Source organism: Tenrec ecaudatus, chromosome 13 (assembly GCF_050624435.1).
Source record: "Tenrec ecaudatus isolate mTenEca1 chromosome 13, mTenEca1.hap1, whole genome shotgun sequence".
In the NCBI taxonomy this organism is placed as follows: domain Eukaryota; kingdom Metazoa; phylum Chordata; class Mammalia; order Afrosoricida; family Tenrecidae; genus Tenrec; species Tenrec ecaudatus.
The window spans coordinates 74450849-74471099 of NC_134542.1; the positions used below are offsets into that span (position 1 = coordinate 74450849).

The 20251-nt window shown below is 44.4% G+C and overlaps 1 protein-coding gene across 2 annotated transcripts in view; it reads left to right on the plus strand.

The window, feature by feature from the left end:
• GRB14 (growth factor receptor bound protein 14) overlaps positions 1 to 20251 on the plus strand; it is a 144905-nt gene that overhangs the window by 85588 nt on the left and 39066 nt on the right. For both annotated transcript variants that reach the window (XM_075529488.1, XM_075529490.1), the window contains one exon: positions 13032 to 13188. In XM_075529488.1, the coding sequence (XP_075385603.1) occupies positions 13032 to 13188 (157 nt within the window). The remainder of the gene's footprint in view (positions 1 to 13031; positions 13189 to 20251) is intronic.

Genomic DNA, 20251 nt, shown 5'->3' on the forward strand with positions numbered 1-20251 from the left:
AATTCCTACAGTTCTCATTGTGATGATAAAACTGACAAAACTTGATATAGCTAATTAAACATGCAGGGCTAAAGGTCCCAGAAAATGTGGTCATGGAGGTCTCACTCCAGAGAGGCAGCCCATGCTGGTGCTGCTACCCTCTCTGTCTAGACTGCGGACTGGTTTGCTCTCAGCAAATATCTGACAGCTCTCAACGCCATACGGGATGGCACTAAGGAAGAGACAGCTTCTCTTGAGCTCTTAGGTCTTTTGGAGCAAACAGCCTTTGTTTTTAAAATGTCACACTGTCCACACCATGGCTAGACATTTGGAGTAAGTAGTAATAGACGATTTCTCATGCCCTCTGAAGGGAATACATTGAGTTACTGAATTCAAAATATGTAAGAATGTCCCCACTTATCTTAAGACACTGCATTCCATAGTTAGAAGAACATGAAAATCAGGTCCACTCTGACCTTGTTAGGAAAACATTTCACGTGTTTTGGGTACATTGCCTATCTATGAGTGAAAAATAATAAAGAAAAACTCAGACATAGAGATGGCTTTAGAACCATTTTAAACCCAGTGTTTGGAGTCTATAGAGCTATGTTTTACTATGGAAATAAATGGACTTAATGAGAGCCAATTTTCATGTGCCTAGGTAATTTCTTTCTCATCACCAAACATATATACATGTCCCACTGCCACTGCCACCGCCACTGAGTGGATTCCTCTTCACAGCGAGCATTTCTGAGACTGGAACTCTTTACAGGAGCAGAGAGCCTCAGCTTTCTCCCTTGGAGCAGCTGGTGGGTTTGAACAGCTGACCTTGTGATTAGCAGCTCAGTGCTCACCTGACAGTGCCACCAGGGATGTATGTGCACATGCCTATTTCTGTTTTTAAAAATGTATCTGATAATGGTAAGGTATGGGACGTTAAAAGTGGCAGGTTTTCCTAAAAGAGAACTTTAGTGTGGAGCATAATCATGCTCTGTGATCTTTTCCCTCGTCCACCATTTTTCCAGACCCTCCTCCCATTTTACTTTATACTATGCATTCCCTTTATGCTGTGGATTCTTACTCTTTAATCTGGCTTATTCTCTGTTTGGTTATTTTTGCTCTATTCAGTGTTTCTACTTCTATAAAGGATAACCACTGCAGGCCCCTTGCCGCCTCTTGGCTCTTTGGCATTACCTACAATAACCAGAGGGTGACCCCTGGGTCATTCAAAGACTCTGGGACTGATCTGGACTCAAGACCACATGGGTTACTCCTCAGCACCATTCCTTGGAGTAGGGGGTGGAGACACTGAGTGTGTGAGCAAGGGGGAGAAACGGCCCCGATGGGCTACCTGTTTACCTTGCTCTGTGTTTTCTAAGAACTTTCTACAATAATTACCTTCTTGAATCAGGATTTCTGATGATTGTAGCAAATGAGTACCAAGCAGGCTATGGGGAGAAGGTGAGCTGTCATTGAATTGCTTTGCAAATTCTGTTTTGCCATTATTTATTTGTTTTTGGAGATTGCCTTTGTCTTAGATATTTTGCCTCTTAGTCCCGGTCCTTACGGGGCCTTGAGCTATTCCTAGGGTTATTGTTTCTTTATGTTTTCACTTTGTTGTGTCTACTGCTTTAATATGGGCTATGTAAATTCTTAATATCTCTATTTTCCACAGAAGAAAGTCTGGGATAGTGGTATTAATCTATGACGGGTGTAAATGTGTTGACTAGGGTATCAGTCAAAACAGAGATCTGCTCGACCCACATATGCACTGTGTCTCTTTATTTATTTATTTTTAATTGCTAGTTGCCATATGTGCCTCGAGCTGTTTGCAAAGCTGTAAACTGTTCCAGAGATTAAGGGTGCCCTGATGGTCATGATTACCGTGACATGGAAAGGTTCTGCCAGGCACAGCCTGTGTGTACAGTGTGGGCCGTCCTTGGGCCTTCTTTCTGTTTGTCCTGGGGGGAGCTTGTTAAACACAGACCTCGTCTGCCGTGGTGCCCTGCCTCGCTTGCTCGTCAAGTTGTAACCCATTGGTGAAGCAAAGAGAGCCCCTATTCGTACAAAGAGCCCTGCTGGCAGAGAATGTCAAATGCATTTATAGACCTGAGTGAGATATAAAGAATATTCTTCTTCCCCCTCTTTTTTCTCTTCTTCTTTTGTCAAGCAGATTGGGAAGCGAGACCACCTAACTGGCATCATGTAATATCACTCTAGTAAAAATCATGGCTATATAAACTTAAAATTTCTTTTTACCTCCTAGTAGGAAGAGGAAACAAGACGTTAATATTTTGCTTTAATGGTTCTTCAAAGCACCTCTCATATTTGGTTTTCATAGGGTCACACAAATTTTTACCTTTTTAACTCAGACTAGCCATGCGGCTTTCTGTGATGATGTCACTCCCCGCTCCTCACCCCCTCCCAATAATGCAGTTTTGTGTTGTAATAGTTTTGGTGAGGCAAACCCCACTAGCGAGTTAAGGCTTAGGCCTTTTCCTTTTTCATATTTTAAGGAGAATAAATAGCAATAAAGTGAGTCTTCTTAACAAAGGGCATGCTGCGGCCGGGTAAGGTATTTTACAATGGCTGCGTAAGTCAGAGAGATGGCAGGGAGTTACTGCTGTGGAACATCAACCTGAACATGATGTCATTGTGCAGATATGAAGGTGTATTTTGGATGAGTGTCGCCATTAAACAGCATTAAAAAGATAATGTACTGCGTGAATAGAGCTCAAAGAAAAGTCTCAACATTGTCTATCCGCAGGCAGGCGCTATTTGTTGTAAAAAAGTCTCAACATTGCCTATCCGCAGGCGCTATTTGTTGGAAAGTGAAAGGGTGTGTCTGTTTTAGGGATGTAAGTTGGTCTAGCCCCTCTAAACTTGTGCTTCTCCATTTTGGCAAATTATTATTATTTTTAAACTTTAAAACATAATGTGAACAAAATGGTCCCATTTTCCAATTGTGGTTTTTTTCCCCCCTCATTTTCCCAAGTTTTGCCTCCTCCTTGAATTTGGTGTAGCTGTCAAATATCTCTGGTGTTTTTAATTTTCTTTGCTTCTTTGAAATAGAAGACCAAAAGCCAAACCCGTTGGCATCAAGGCAATTCCAACTTGAGTGACACCATAAGACAGAGACGAGCGGACCTTTGGGGTTCCTGGGCTGTCATATTGATGGAAGCAGGCTGCCACTTCTTCCTCCTGAGAGGGGCAAGGGCATTCCAACTGTCGGCCCTTTAGCTGGCTTCTGTGCAATTAGCCACTAGCATGACTAGGGCCCCAAACAAAGACCAAACCAAAAAGGTGAAACCCACTGTCATCAAGTTAATTCTGACTCATAGCAACCCATTGTAGGCTTTCTGAAATGATAAACTGTTATGGGAGCAGATAGCTTCTTCTTTCTCCTAAGGGGACATCGGTGAATTTTGAACCACCGACCCTGTGGGTTAACAGGTCAATGCTTATCCCACAGGGCATACAAGCAAACGAAGAGGTTCACACCTATGTTATCCCTCCCTGGTGATGGGAGGTTACCGTAAGAAAACAAATAGAGTAGTCATGGAGTACAGGGAACCCGAACATGTTCAGCAGCTGCAGGTCCCTCCTCTTCTTAAGTCTTTCTTGGGATGGAATGTACAGCAAGTCCCGGAACTGGTCCACATGGAGGAGCAGGCCAGAGTCCAAATCACCTTGCCTTGTAAGGAGTGGTGCTCTCCAAACAGCTTTCGGTCAGAACAGCCCCTGCCAGTGCTCAGTGCAGTCTGTTGTGACAACAGAAGCCTGGATTTATGGTGGAAGGTCTGACATCTATTTAAATAAAAGTATGGTTACTTTTCTCAAAGAGAGCGAGAGCAAGAGAGTTTCACCACACTTCAAGTCCCATCAATTGTCTCCTGATGTTGTGAGGTGCTGTCAAGTCCGTTCTCTAGAATGACCTGTGTGTGGCACACTGAGATGCTGCCTAGGCCGGCACCAGCCTCACAAGGGTTCGGTGTGAGCCTGCCTTTTCAGCTCCCGTGGCAATCTGTCTGACTGGTAGTCTTCCTCTTTTCCATGACCCTCTACTGTACCAGGCAGGTGCCTTTCCCAGGGACTGCTCTCTCCTGGTAACACGCCCAAAGGACCAGAGGAAAACACCTCACCATTCTTACTTCTAAAGAGCGTTCTAATTCTGCTTTTTCCAAGACAGACTTGTTTGTTCTTCTGGCAGCTCGTGGTACTTTTTATTGCCAACACCACCTTTCTGCATCGATTCTTAGATCTTCTTTAGTCATTATTCAATGTTCCCATGCATAGAAGGCGACTGAAAAACACCATGTATACTCGAGTCTTCAAAGGGGCATCCTTGATCCTTCCTCTTCATCACTGGCAAGGGGTCTTGCGCAGCAGACCTGTCTACTGCAATTCATCATTTCCATTCTTGTCTGCAGCTTCCATAAGCAGTGATTGTGGGTCCATGTAAAATGACAATCTTGATCTTTTCTCTTTCCCAATCTTGCCTATTGGTCCAGTTGTGAGGATTTTGGTTTTGGTTTTACTCTGAGCCGCCATCTGTACTGAGGGCTGCAGTCTTTAATTTTTACCAGCAGGTGATTCAAGTCCACTTTCAGCAAGCAGACGTGTGCCATCTGTGAATCACAGGGAATGACTCTTGCTGCAGTTTTCTTCCTGTAGTCCAGCTTCTCCGATCAGTGCTCAGCATGCAGATTGAATCAGTATTTCGAAAGGATAAAACCCTCACACACCTCCTTCTGCTCTTAAACCACACAATAGTCTCTTGCTCTATTTAAACGGCTGCCTCTTGACTCGTGCACAGGTTCTTTGGGAACACAATGATGGGGTCTGGAGTTTTCATTCTCTGCAGTTTATCCGTAGTTTGTTTTCTAGTACAGATAAAAACATAAAGACATGTCCTTTACAATGGCCTCCCCATTTATGAACGTGAGAAACACCGAGAGGGGAAACAGATCAGGGATTTTGTGAGCCCTGTGTAAACAAAAAAAATGCAATGAATTTCATAACCCTTTTTGCATGACATGACTGTCTCAATGCATTCGAAGCTCAGACCTGCTCGCCGGTGGTATCATTAAATCAGTACTTAACTTGGATTATTCTTAAATAATTTATTTCCCTGAGCATATAACAATCTTATACTTTATGATAGAAAATATCCTCCCCGCCGAAGTGTGTCTCATTTTCAATTAGCCAGATTTCAAACTTTATTCATGAGAGTGAGCTTGTGTCATTAGCATGATCTTTGTGATTCTGAACTCCTTCCAAATATTTCCGTGACAAATCAGGTCTTTTGATCAGAAAGCATTTTAAAATTCAATATTATAAAAATGTATTGCATGTCACTTTGCTCAAAACACTTTTATAGGCTCTGCAAGTTTGCAAAGTTCAATCATCTCAAACCCAGCCACCCTTTATCTGACTCATTGTTAAATATTAGAATTCCTCAGAATTTGGGCCCATAGAGATCTGATCTAGGGCTTCTGAGGCCATAAGCCTCCACAAGAGCAGGTAGCTTCATATGGTGGGTTGGAACTGCCAGCCCTGCCATTAGCAGTTCATTACTCACATTCCCTCCCCTGTGCCAGGAGCCTGGGATACCACGTTAAATGGTGAATACTGATACTGTTGGGAGAAAGACCTGCAAACAGAAACCTACAAAACGAGGTCTGGAGGCGTCAGAAAGACTTTATGGAGGATGGACTATCCAAACTGGCACCAACTGGGAATTGGCCAGATGAAGCACACCGGTAGTCGGAGGGATGCTGAAACGTCTTCCCCATGGAGGGTGTCGCATGCACGGCTGAGAGAATGGGTTGCACGTGTGCACCATGGTGGGCGGGATCGTAGGGGAGCTGTGCCACAGCCTGGTGTGCTGAGAAATGGACACACTGTGGCTGGGAAGGTCAGAGTTCGAATCTGATTCGGGTGGGAACTGACTTCTCTGGTTCTCTCTTCCTTCACTCTATCTTTCAGGCTTCCACGCTAGTCCCTCTCACTCGCTCTTAAGTTGGATTCTTCAGGATTCACCTCTGGGCTCTCTTCTCTCTTCTCCCTTCACCTTCCTCAGGCTTCCCCGTGGGCTGCTTGCTGTCTAGAAGTGCCATGACTCTTGTTGGTTCTGAATTTGTAGTCATACTCCCCCCAAACTTGCCCTCATCCTTATCGTTTCAGTTTCCTTTGGACCAAGCTTCTTGCTTACTGTTCCTGGAGCCTAGATGGCTCTCAAGTCTGGGAACCTGCCTCTCTCCTTCCTGTCCCAGAACTCCTCTGCTTGAAGTACTCTGACCTTAATTCCCTTTACCTACCCGGACTCACTCCCCTTTGAGACTCCGGGATCATTTCCCACCTTCCAACCCGCCTTTCGTGATGTGGTAGCATGCCGCACTTCTGGGCTCTACTCTGTAAAACCTGGTTTAATACCGCTTTCTCCACTTGGCTTAAGCTCTCTGAGGGCAACACCGCTCTGTGTTTGTGCCTTACTTACACGGAAGCCCTTTGCAAAGGGTCTGCACTTCGCAAGTGACCTTACTGGGCAGAGTGAGCAGCGTAGGCTGGCGAATAGCCAAGCTCACGGTACTGCGATGCATGGATGGGAGTGGGCCATGGCGAGAAAGAACAAGGCAGAGAAGTCGATTGCTGTTGCCATTGGGAGCTTACAGCCACACAGGACACAAAAGATTAAAAACACAAAGGTTTCCATTGTTCTTGATCCAGTGGCTCAACCAATAGCTTAATAGCCTTAGAACCTTTTTAAAAAAGTTAATCTCTTGGCCTGGCTTACTTACTATGGGCCCATTTGCCCATCCAACCCTCTCCCACTGCCTTCAAGTCAATTTCTCTTCCTACAGACCTCTCTTTATAAGGTTTTTCAGGGCTATACGTGTGTGTGTATGTGTGAATGTAACATCATATTTTTCTTTTGTTGATAGTCATGAAGCAGCTTGAAACTGGGTCACCTGGCCCTTTCTCTTCTGATCTCCTCCCAGGTCTCTTACTAGCCTGCATTCTCTCTGATCTGGGCTCGGCACCGTCAAGCCTCAACACAATCTTCTTTGTAGTTTCAGCCTTCTTCTGGAACATTGGCTTAGTCTGTCACTCTGCCATTCTGCTTCCTGTCCTGTCTTCGCTCTCCCCAGGCAGACAGAGAAGCTCTGCCCTTCTCGTACCATGTCACTTTGTGGGATTGGTGCTGCCACACTTCTTACAGAAAGTCCGGTGGTTTTGAGGAGCTTCACCATATTTATGGGAGCGCTAGTAGGATGAAAAGGAGGCAGCTATACATCTCTATTAGAAGACAGCTGTATCTTTCTCCCTGTGAGTGGCTAGTGGGTTTGAACCACTGACCATCAGCTCAGTGGTCACCGACAGTGTCACCAGGACCCTTCATTTGCCCATCCTCCTCCCTCTGTTTGTGAACAGAAGCCGAAGCAGGTCCAGTATCCATCATCCCAGAATACATCGACTGAAGAACCCACCTAACAGTCCTGAGTGCACACTTGGAGGTTGGGTCTGCTTGGACCTCGTGTGCAACTTGGAAGCAACCGGTGTTCCTGATGCCAGGAATATTCCAAGTGCGGATGGTTAGTCAGCACACATCTATACTGGGCCCGAAGCTGATGAATTGGCTTTAAGAAAAAGACTTTTTAAAAAGTTTTTATTTATTTATAGGCAAGATCCCTGGTGGCCTAGTGGTTAAGCGTTGGGCTGCCTTGGTAGTTACATAATCTGTTGTCACTTTGAGACTAAAGAGTGAAGGGATGGAGTGTAGCCTGTCAGTCAGGTTGCAGTTCATTTGGAGGTGTTAAGGAGGTAGTTGGTTGGAGGCAGGACGCATGCTCCCTCCCTGTGAGACCTTCCTGTTGACAAGACTCATGGAGCTGTGCTGGAGCCCTGGACCTGGAGGAACCACGTGGAGACCCAAGCCAGTGCTGAGATGCTTCCACTGCCACTGGGTCTACACGATTTTCTGCATTTGGTGTGATTGCATGTGTTTCATGTGTCTGAGGAGGACTTTATAGATTGGTATCAGACATACGGGCTAATATTGGACTTACGGACTTGATGTGAACTGGACTGGGATGTTTTCTCAATAATCAATTGCTCTTGTATATGAAGCCCTTTCTTGTACACATATGACAGCGCATGAATTTGTTTCTCTAGTCAACCCAGGCTAACACAGCTGCTGACTGTTCTGGCATTAGCTGCTCTGTGGGAGAAAGACGGGTTTCCCCTCCCATGGAAGTTAGCGTAGGGAACGCGCAGGAGCAGTTGTACCCTGTCTGACAGGGTCGCTGTGAGTCGGCATCAGCTCAGTGGCAGTGAGGTGAGGCTCTTCTCTGGCGGAGAGTTCGAGTTACGGTCTCGGGAGCTCAGAGGGGCAGTTCTGTCCTTTCCCTAGGTTCACTGTGAGGCAGCGTGGACTCCAGGGCAGTGAGCCGGTTACTTTTCATTTGAATATGTGCCACTTTCTGTGCTGTAAATACTCCCGCCATGGCTGATGTAATGATGCCTGCCTGAACGAGATCAGTTCTTACAAGCCACTTCCAGTGCTCCAGCATACTGCCACTAAGCTAAGGAGGAGCTGCCGGAATTATAGCGCTGCTTGACGAGGCGTGAGGGAGTGGTAGGCTAGAAGGCAATTACACCAAGAACCCCAGACTCACTGCCATGAGTCAGTTCTGACCACAGAGCAGGGTGGCACTGCCTCCAGGGCTTCTCAGCTTGTAAGTCTTTTCAGGGACTGAAAGCCTTGAAGCAGCTGGTGGATTTGAATTGCAGTCTCACAGATAGCCACCCAGCGCTCAAAAGAAGACCAAGCTCACGGCCACCGAGTCGATGTTGACTCGTGGAGATTGTTTAGGACAAGGTAGAACTGCTGCGACTTTCCAAGACTGTAACTCTGAACAGGAGTCGAAAGCCCGCATTCTCTCAAGGAGTGATTGGTGGTTTCAAAGTACTGCGTCACCCGGGCGCCCACGGCAGCACGAGGGCTCCTCCAAGCCAGGGCACTGTTAACAGAGGACAGTGGGGAGTGGCTAGCTTCAAGGTAACAAGTAAGTTTGCTCTGTTTCACTGTATATCTATTTTGGTGTCCTGATTTTGTTTTTTACAAGTTTTAAAAAAAGCTATAGCATTATTTTGAATAACAGTTTAAAGAACCATATGATATTTCACTTTTCCAAAGAACTGTCATTTACCTTTTTAAAAAGAAAGTGCTGAATATTTAGGTTGATGGCATTATAAATCATGCTTTGCTGGGAACGTGTATGCAAAAGCCGTTTTCCATAGTTGTTGGGAAAGGCCAGATTTATTGTGTAAATCTTTTTATAAATACTTGTTTGATAAGGATTGGATGAATGCTTTTGAGAAATACTTTTCAATAAGTTTCAAAAGTTTCTTTCACCCTAAATACTGTAAACAAGCCCCTGTGTCATTGCATTGTCTTTAAGAGTAGCCTTTTTAAAAAATAAGTGATTGATAGGATAAAATCATTTTAAGTTACAATTGTTTAAATTACAACATATGTAGAATATGCCTATTGTTTTGTGGCCGGTCAACTGCATTGCATTGAAGTGTTTGTCTATGTCCCACCCAGGTGTGTTTGTGTGTGAACCTTATTGTAGTACCATCATGGGTGTTCTTCTAGGCTGGAAATTCTAGCAACGAGCTTAGTCAAGTTGAGGGAGGGGGGATGTTCTTGCGTGTAAAGCTTTCTTTAATTCTGTGTCCATTAGGATTGCTGACAGCTCTGGCCAGTAGATCCATATTCAGTTGCTGGTGGCGGAGGCTTAGCGGCCCCAGGGCTGTATGATTCCATGTGGGGCTGCTCCGAGGGAGGATGGTCTCGGGAGCCCACAGGCCAGTTCTGCCCAGTCTTTGTGGGGTGCTGTCACTTGGAGTGCCTTCCATGGCAGTGAATGGAGCGGTGGTGGCATGGAGAGGCGTTCCTATTTGGGCACTTCTCAAGCGGCCACTCAGACTCCGGTTTAGTTGATTCTTTCCATCTTGTGCCTTCCCTGACCTCTAAGTCCTGAGATGGCCCTTCCCGTTGGTGAGAACATGACAAAAGGACATGGGGGGTGATGCTGGGATTCCGATGGGCTGGTCCTCGAAGGGCACCATCACCCTGTCGTACATTCCATAGACTAGAACCCAGTCACCAGGCCATGACTACTTGCAAAGCATGAAAGAAAAAGAATTTGGTGAATGTCTAGCCAGGATCTGCCTAAACTTTCATACTTGAAATGAAGGAATCTTCTCATAAAGCCTGATTCAATTACTTACCGTATATACTCGTGTATAAGCCGAGTTTTTCAGCACAAAAAATGTGCTAAAAAACTGGGGTTGGCTTTTGCAAGGGTCAGTGGTACCCCCAGCAAGGTGTAACATCTTGCTGGGGCCCTCCTGAAGTAACAGAACGAGTGCCCGTTATCTCACAGGTGATTGCTGTTTCTCTGCTGTTCATTCAAAGCCCCGCTGACACTGCAGGGCTTTGGATGTTTGTTTATTCACATCTAACCAATCAGAGCCGTCCTAGGACGTGGATGGCTCCAATTCACAGAAGCACCCTTAGTGATTCACTTACGCTGGCAGCTGAACTGGTAAAGGATGTGTCTGTGGCTGTGCTCCATCTCTCCCCTCTGGTCTCTGTGTTAATTCACATCCTGCATCCCCGACCCGCATGGACTCTCCCCCACCGCCCCGCCTCCTCCTAGCTAACACCTCACCTTACCATGAAAGTTCTTTTTCAAAGTATTGTTTTTTTTTACCCTTTTAGAAATGGATGCTCTTGAACCAAAACAAAAACGCTGGTTATATGAGGCTGGTTTCAAAATGAAAGTTGTGTCAAGAGCAGAAGAGAGCAATAACAGTATTGCAAGTAGGGAATTCTGTGTTGACGAAAAGCAAGTGAGGGAGTGGCGGAAAATGAAGGCTGACTAGGAACAGATTCCAAAAGCTAAAATAGTTCAACGTGGTTTAACGTCTTTTTATGGGACTCTAGAGTGAATTTCATAAATGGGTTATGGAGTATAGTCAAAATGGTTACTGCGTAACACGCATGGGAATCCGCATACGTGCTCTACAAATGGCTGAGGATGACAAATATAAAGAACCAGGCGTTGAAAAATTTGCTGCATCAGCAGGATGGTGTACCCGCTTCATGAATAGGTTTGGCCTACAATGTTTGAGACAAAGAACAAAGATTTCCCAGAAATTGCCACAAGGCTTTGAAGAAAAAATTATGTCATTCTAGTCATTTATTATAAAACGAAGGATTTATAATTATGACCTGGCAGATATTGGGAATATGGATGAAACTGCCATGACTTTTGATCTTCCAAGCAACAGAACTGTGGCAAGTTTAGGAGAAAAAACTATTTTTCTCAAAACCACAGGAAATGAAAAAAACACACACTTTACAGTTGTTCTGTAATGTTTGGCGAATGGAACTAAGCTGCATCCTGTCATTATTTTAAAAAGAAATACCTTGCCTAGAAAGATCAATTTCCCACCAAGAATTACTGTGCGTGCACATATTAAAGGCTGGATGGATGAAGATGGAACAAAAAAATGGCTGGAAGAACTTTGGAACCAACGACCAGGAGCAGCCATCGTTACCTGTGTGGGATATGTTCGGAGCCCACCTATCGATCACATAAAAAAATTGGCAAAATCTAGTAAAGTTACTTTAGCCGTTATTCCCGGGGCTTACATCTGTACTGCAGCCTCTGGATGTATCTTTGAATAAGCCTTTTAAAGACCATGTGTGAAGGATGTGGCATGAATGGATGTCATCTGGTCAAGCCCGACTAACAAAAGGAGGAAATCTCATGAAGCCTGACATAGAGTTAATAGCAAAGTGGGTTCAAGATGCATGGGAAGACATTCCAGAAGACATGGTGCGACGTGCCTTCCAGAAATGTAGTATTAGTAATGCTATGGATGGCAATGAAGACTGCGCTTTGTATGAAAATGACAGCAGTGATGGTGATGATGGCGATCTCAATGAGGACAGCGTCTATGATGACCTCACACCAGCTGAAGTTCTGCATTGGGATACGGGATGATGATGAGGAATCCAGTTTTGAAGGATTTTAACTTTACATTTCAGCTTGGTTGCTGATTGAGCTCAGGGAATAGTACTCTTAAGGTATCATTGTGGATACCTTATTGTTTTTGTTGAACCAATTTTCCACTTACTGTGTTGGTTTACTAATGTTAAATGACTTGTTGTCCTTTTATTTATGTTTTTTATTTAAAATAAATATTTAAATACATTACCCCACTGATGTCTCAATTTTAAGTAATTTTATTCTCATTTGTTTTGATTATTGAAACTCACCAATAGCTTCTGCATTTTCCACCCTAGGCTTATACTCGGGTCAATCAGTTTTTCTGGTTTCCCAGGTAATAATTATGTACCTTGGCTTATACTCAGTTTGGTTTATATTCAAGTATGTATAGTATATTACTTGAATGTATCTGGAAATAAATCACTCATGTAACATGGATTATTTATAGTTCTTAAATATGCAATAGAAAATTTGAGATATTGGTAAGAAATTTATAAAAATATCTTTCCCAGACCAGGAAAACAGACACAAAAACAAATTCACTGCCATGGAGTCAAAGCTGACATACAGTGATGTGGGTTTCTGCTACTGTAACTGTTACAGGAGTAGAAAGCCTAGTCTTTCTCCCTTGGAGCTGCTGGTAGTTTTGAACTGCCGACCATATGGATTACAGCCCACTACACCAGACCAGAGAACTAGAGAATTAATATTGAACGACTACTGAATAGTTTTTTTAACTTAGACACTGAAGCAAAGAGCATGGATGTATGAGGACAAAGTGACTTAGATGTTATAAACAAGTCTTGGAGGGGTAATTTTTTGATCCATTGTATAAGATCAGGTGTACAAGAACCTGTCCCAGAAATAATTGAATTTCAGTTGAGCTGATACATGTGCTGCTGCTTTGTTAGAATGATATTTCATAGAATATGATAGCTCTCTTCCCTGTTTCTGTCTACACAGGTAATTAAAGTATACAGTGAAGATGAAACCAGCAGGGCTTTAGAAGTGCCCACTGACATAACGGCTCGGGATGTTTGCCAGCTGTTGATCCTGAAGAATCATTACATTGATGACCACAGCTGGACCCTTTTTGAGCACCTGCCTCACTTAGGTCTAGGTAATGGTACACGATCCTAGTCTTGCTTCACGGCTTTCCTAGGTTTAGAGCAGCGGTGCTCAGCCTGTGGGTTGTGACCCCTTTAGGGGTTGAACAACCCTCTCACGGGGGTCTCCTGATTCATGACAGTAGCAAAATGACAGTGATGAAGTAGCAACGAAAATAATGTTATGGTTGGGGGGTCACTACAACATGAGGAACTGTATGAAAGGGTCGCGGCATGAGGAAGGTGGAGAACTGCTGGGCTGGAGTGTGACTCATATGGCGCCGAAAAATGGATAACTTCCAGGAAGTTAGTGTGCTTTCAATCTGAAGATTGTTGACTGAGGCCACACCTGAAACACAGAGTGCAGTTTGTGGAGAAGTAGGCACAGTTTGACAATCTTCACAGGCCTTATGTAATCCAGAACTTCTGACCCCTGCTGAGAACTGTTGACGAGCTCACACACGACTGGATAGTTGAGCATAAAGATTAACACACTGGCCAGCTAGGAAACGTGCATTCCGAATGGCCTTGGCCTTGGCCATTGCTGCCTCATTTCCCCCCCCCGCTAAAATAAGGTGACCAGACATCCGCTTTTTAACAATTTTTCCCATGCCCTGCGGCATTTTTAAAAAGTCCCGATTTTTGGAAAGAATGCACGACAAGCTGGGATATGTGGTTTTCGGCTGCCATGTGGCTATTTCATGTGGCTCTTTCACCAGGATATGAGTTTTATCAATGGTGTCCTGCTTTACCAATGTTAAAATCTGGTCACCTTACCCTAAATCCTATTTATTGGGAGTTCATGGAGATATATCATTCCATAATTGAGTATTGTTCCATTGCTACTACTCAGTTTTGAAATATTCGTTTCCTTCCTGAACTCCTTAACTTTACCTCCCTTTACCACCCTTATCACCACCACTGTATCCCCCTGCCCCCTGCCCCTTTATTCTGCTTGCTGTCTCTATAGCTTCATCAATCTTGGGTTTCATATACTGAACAACATATAACAAAAATTCAAGAGGTGACCACCAATGACATAACACATCTGAGAAAACCTTAACAAACAAACAAAAAAGTACAGAACATGTTGAAAACCAGATCAGGCCTAACATGCATCAGGCTTCACCTCTGAGGGCAGGAAGAGCTTGGATCTATTTCCCTCATTTGCCATCTGTGACTAATTTTTACTCATCATAATTAATCTCCCAGAAGTGCCATGTAATTTAATAGATAGCTGACATATTCCAAACTATCCCATATACATGTGCTTGTAGGAATAGTGCTCTTGATTAATATAATATGCAACTATTGTCTTTTATACTCTAACATTTTTCTTTTGGTAGTTAATTTTTTATTTGTTATAGTCGTTATCAATTATCCTCAACAAATTGCTTGAAGTAATAAGAATCTACTCTGTAAATCAAGCAGCAGTTTTCTTTGAAACCTTTGGAAAATATTTGTTACGTAATACAAGGGTGTACCCCCAAATGGGATTGTGTTGGGCAGAGTGGGGCTGTTGTAAGATGCAGTATTCTCCTGGTAGGCGAGTGGTGTCGCCTGGGAAGGTTCTCACTGGTCACAGTGACATTTTTGGTAAAAGCAGTTTGGCTAAGACCTTGGTTTTTGTGATGGCCGATTTAAGAGAATATCTTGTGGCTGTGAAATTTTGTTTTCCTGCTGGGGAAAAATGCCACAGAAACTGTTGTGATGTTAAACACAGCTTATATGGACAGCGCTGTGGGGAAAACTTCAAGGGTAAGAGGGATTTCTTGTTTCAAAGAAGGTGAAATGTCCATTGGTGACAAACCTTGTTCTGGGCACCTGTCAACTTCCTGAACGGACCACAATGTCGACTCTTAGTGCATCTGGAGTTCATTCCACCAGGTCAGACTGCTAATCAAGCTTTCTGTTGAGAGGTTCTGAAAAGATTGCATAACAGTGTACATCAAAAAAGGCCTGATTTGTGGCAGATTGGACTGGTTTTGCCACGACGACAATGCACCTGCTCACGTAGCCATTTCAGTGTGCCACTTTTTGTCAAAATACAACATGCTTCTCTTACCCCACACACCTTACTCACCTGACCTTGCTCCGTGAGACTTTTCGTTTCCACAAATGGAAAGGGACATGAAAGGACAGCCATTTGACGATGTAGAAGAGGTGACGAAAGAATGAGGACGTGTTGTCAGCCATCTAAACAGATGAGTTTGAGAAACATTTCCAAGAATGGAATCACAGATTTGACAAATGTATTACGTGAAATGGAGAATACTTTGAAGGTGATAAGGTCATTTTGTAAAAAAATTTAAGTACATAGTTTTGGTAGTGGTGGTGGTGGGGTGGGGAATTTTGGTTTGGGCGGGATTCCCACCTCGGAAAATGTGCAGATCATTCCAGGTAGACGCTTAAAATGGGACACTGAAAGTTAATTTTAGTAACAACTTTAAACGTTTAGACATGAAGTAGGAAGATAAGAATATTTCCTCATGACTATTTCCTTGAAACCACTGAAGTAAAATCAAAGACGTGAGAATATCCTCTCATGGCTTCACCAAGCTTTCATTGAAAGAAAGCTTATGAGAAACTTATCTGTAGAGCTTTCTTGTCTCTTTATCCTGTTTTGCCCTCAGCCCTTGATGATCTCTTTCAGTAGTCGGCAACATCACAATCCGGGGCCCTACGCCAACCGAGCATTTATTGGATCTCTCAGCTTCCTTTGCTGGATCTAGCAATGGGGCAGCAACTGCGGCGCCTCATTCTTCCTCAGCTTCAAATGTAAATGGATGCCTTTGGGTTCATTTGGGTATTTTTTTTGCATAAGCTTATACTCATGTAATATTGATTCAGTCTAATAGCAGTATTAAGTAGACATTTTCCTCATACACATACTCAAATGAATAAAAAGAATTTCAGTGCCCCCGCCCCCATTGCGAATATAATATACACCTGCAGATACCCTTTCCCAATAGAATGGACCATGGCCACTGTCACCACCAACTCACCTGTGGAGTACTACAGAGAAAATGAACCACAAGGACCAGCCATGTTCCGGAACTCTGGTGACTAGCAGTCGTCTCAGCTTATTGCTCAGAGGACATTCTTGACCCTCCTGTAACCACAATAAGTTTTCAGGGACCCGAATTCTAAAAGAGAGGGGATGTACTTTTAACTACAAATATAGTTTATCTCACTGTAAATAGCTTAACATCTTTATTTTTCAGAAGTCAGCGAGGTCCTCCAAACTTGCGCAAGTTATGACCATTAATTTTTTCTGATTATTTTCTATCTTTTAACATACTCATATTTATCCACTCTTATAAAACTACTTTCTGCTCATCTGTGGGATGTGTCTGTTTCTGTTTTGCTGTGGCTTTCTCATTTAAAACACCCGTGAGGCATTTACTGTTTTTGATATGTTTGGCTTGTTTTACTTTACACACACCCCCCCCTCTGTGCCCTCACCTGTCTCCTCCCTCAACAAGCTGTCAAATGTTTCTTGAGTGCCAACTTTATATCACCTCAATCCTGTGGTCTAGGTCTTGGGGGTTCAGTAGGAACCAAATGGAAATCACTGCCCTGGCACATTTGTGTTCTCCTGCAGAAAGAAAGCGAAGAAATGAACACACGCTGTTGTGAACTAAGGAAGGTGGTGAAGGGGGTCTAGGTACATGTGCTTTCAAGACCAGGAGCTCGCAAGGCCTTCTGGAGAAGACTGACTGTGGAAAGGCCTTGAGCAACAGAGCAGTCAGCATTTCCGTCAAAGAGGAGACGATTATTCTGGATCCGATTGTTCTGGATTGTTCTTGAGCCATAATGCAGCTCTTCCGGTACATACTTGTGGCTCTGACGTAAAAATGAAAAATTCTGAAGGATATTATTTAGATCGTGCTCATCATACTCATTTGTAAATATGTTTATGGCTCTTGAATAATTTTTAAATGGTTGTGAGGGACAGGATTGGGTCTTCTATCTCAAAAGCTTGCCAGCTTCTGTTCTAGATAGAAGGAAATGCAAGTGAACTTCCCAGACAGGCCAGACACAGGCAGGTGTCCTGTGGAGGTAGAGAGGTCAGGGTGTTGGGGAGTCCTTTAGGTGGGGAGTGATGGGAAAGGATGTCATCATAGGACAGGGCCAGACTCTTGTGTGGACTTAGATTTTACCCTACTCACTGCCAGCTAGCTAATTTCTACTAATACTGAACCCACTGGGCAGGTAGAACTGCTGTAGGAGAGGTTTCGGGCTGTGAATCTTTGCTGGATCAGAAAGCCTCATTTTTCTCCCGTGGAGTGGCTGATGGTTTGCACTTCTCTGTGTTCCCATATTCATTGCACCGGCTCCACAGAACCCACAGCCAAAATTCATGACTTTGAAAAAAAATATCATCTTATTGGGGGCTCTCACAGCTCTTATCACAATCCATACCTCCACTGTATCAATCACATTTGTGCATATGCTGCCATCATCGTTTTCAAAGCATTTTCTTTCTACTTGAGCCCTTGATTTCAGCTTCTCTTTTCTCCTTCCTTCCCCCACCCTCCCACATTCATGAACCCTTGAGAAATGATAAATTGTTTTCATATCGTGCACCGTGCACTGTCTCCCTTCACCCACAATTCTGTTGTTCGTCCTCCTTGGCATGGGGTGGGGGTGTGATACGTCGATCACTGTGATTGGTTCCCCCATTCTCCCTCTGGCTGAAGGCTTTATTAAGGAAGTTAACAGATTCTAATGCCAGTGAGAGGACAGTTGTTTTTCAGAACACAGTACAGAGTTTTTTTAGGTCTGCTACCCATATATACTCGTATATAAGCCAGATTTTTTTCCTGCACATTTTTAATGCACTTTTTTGTGGTAAACTTAGGTGCCTCGGCTCATATTCAGGTGGGCTTATACTCGAGTATATATGGTAAATGCCCAAGCCCCTCTCTACCCTAAGGCATTCAGCTCAATCTCCCTGGAGCAGCATCCCCTGCCCCCCCCACCCCCCCTCCAATTTAAGTGCTTGGAGGCACTGAACTCCAGGAGCCTTAGGCTGACAGCACTCTGTTCCACTTCTGTGTGTCTGCAAGCCCAGTTTCCCTAATCAAGTGTCCAGAAGCATCCCCCGCCACGAGCCAGCCTCCTGCACAGGAGCACTCAGCTGTACTTGCTCCGTGTGCTTGGAAGGCCATCACCCTGCCCGTGCTCTGGCTCCTGGCTCTGCTGCTGCTCCTCTGATGGCAAAGCTGGCATAGGGACCCAGGCGGTTCACCAGGCAGGAATCATGGGTGCAGAGGCCTCTACTACAGGCGCTTGCTGCTGATGAGCTTTCCTCCTCCTGCATCTCAGAGGGCTCATTTTATACCCAGCAGGATGGTGCTCCAGGGAAACCTGTTCACACTTACAGGTGAGTCCTCTCAGTAGCTTTCCCCACCTTCTTACCAGAACCCAGCAAAGACAGGTGGTCTGGTAGGAATTAGAACTGTGATCCTAATGCCCACGGCCCCTTCATACAGTTCCTCATGTGGTGGTGACCCCCCAACCATAAAATTATTTTCCTTGCTACTTCATCACTGTCATTTTGCTACTGTTATGAATCGGGCGACCCCTGTGAAAGGGTCATTCACCCCCAAAGGGGTCGCAACCCATAGGTTTAGAACTGCTGAGTTAGAGACTGAGTGGAAAGCCACAAATAATTCACCGCCCCTGCAGTGAGTTTGAACTCATAATGAGCTCAGAACCCACTGTGCCTCCAGGGCTCCTGATTCTACCCACAGTGAGGAGGACGGATGGCTGGAAGATTTTGAGTAGTTGAATGATGTGATCTGATTCAGTGTTCAAAGTCCCTTGCTAGTGAGGTCAGGGTTCACGGTAGGAACTTTGGGGAACCAAGGCAGCTTGTTGCACGTGTTGAGTGGAACCATCCGTGACTCCCTGCACGAGGGCTTGTCCAGCTCTCACTTGGGCCACCGGCGTGTGGCCCCTTGTGACCCCGCACTCTAGGTGTGCCCCTCCAGGAGGAGGGTCAGTGCCTGTGAGAGCCTGAGGTGTTACAGGTATGAGAATTCTGGATTTCAGGATAGGCAGGGTTGGGAATTGGCTTCTGCTGGGCCAGAGTTCATTGTGATGACCAGGGTCAGGTCCTGGCAATTCCACAGAAACTGTCTCTGCTGTCAATCAGTGCACAGCAGTTGTTGCTTGTGATCCCTGAAAACACAACCACAAATGACTGAAGTCAGGAGGAAGGCCTGGCATCGAGAATGGAACCTGAAAGTCGGCTTTTAGAGTGACACTTCCCAACTTGTTAGTGTTCTTCACTTTGAATACATACGTGTAAGAGCTATTAGCAATGTTGCGGCTTGTATGCACAAGGTGCCAAGTGAGATGTTTTACATGCGTGTTGATAGATGCCTTGATACTTAGCCTCCCAGCAGCCCTGTCAGGTGTGTAGCTCTGTTCTGCATATTGGAGTAGGCAGACCAAGGGAGGATCCTGTCCAAAGTCAAATGGCAGGTGCAAAGCTAGGTCTTGCCAGGTTCTAACGTTCGTGCGCTTCCCCAGTGGCGACTGATTTCTGCTCCTGCCAGTAGGTCAGGCAGATGTTCCTGGGATATTGCGGTTGGTGTGGCCCCATCTAACTTTCCATTGCTTTTTCTTGGGCATGCGGTACAAACAAAATTGCATTTTGAGCCCCTAGGTCATTTTCAGAGAAACCTTCCCCAGGTGTGTTGGTATTATTGGTATTTTGACTGCTCCCAACCAATTTACTCCAGATGAAACTCCCGGCTGATGATCAATGTTGGAAATGATTCTAAGTTTATGAACAACATACATGGCAATATTATATCTGGAACTTTGATTCTATTGTCATTATTTCATAGTCTCTGTCCGTGATTATGAAGATACACAGCTGAAGATCATAAAACAGCATTAAATATAGAAGACACTTTAAATCCCGGACCTTATGAATCTCTAATTGGATTAATTTTGGGTCATGTTATAGGTTCTAGTTTTATATACATTGAATCTAAAACGTGAGTGTGTCAATAGGCATTGCCGATTCTCTCACAAGGGAGTGCACCAGTTTTTGCAGCC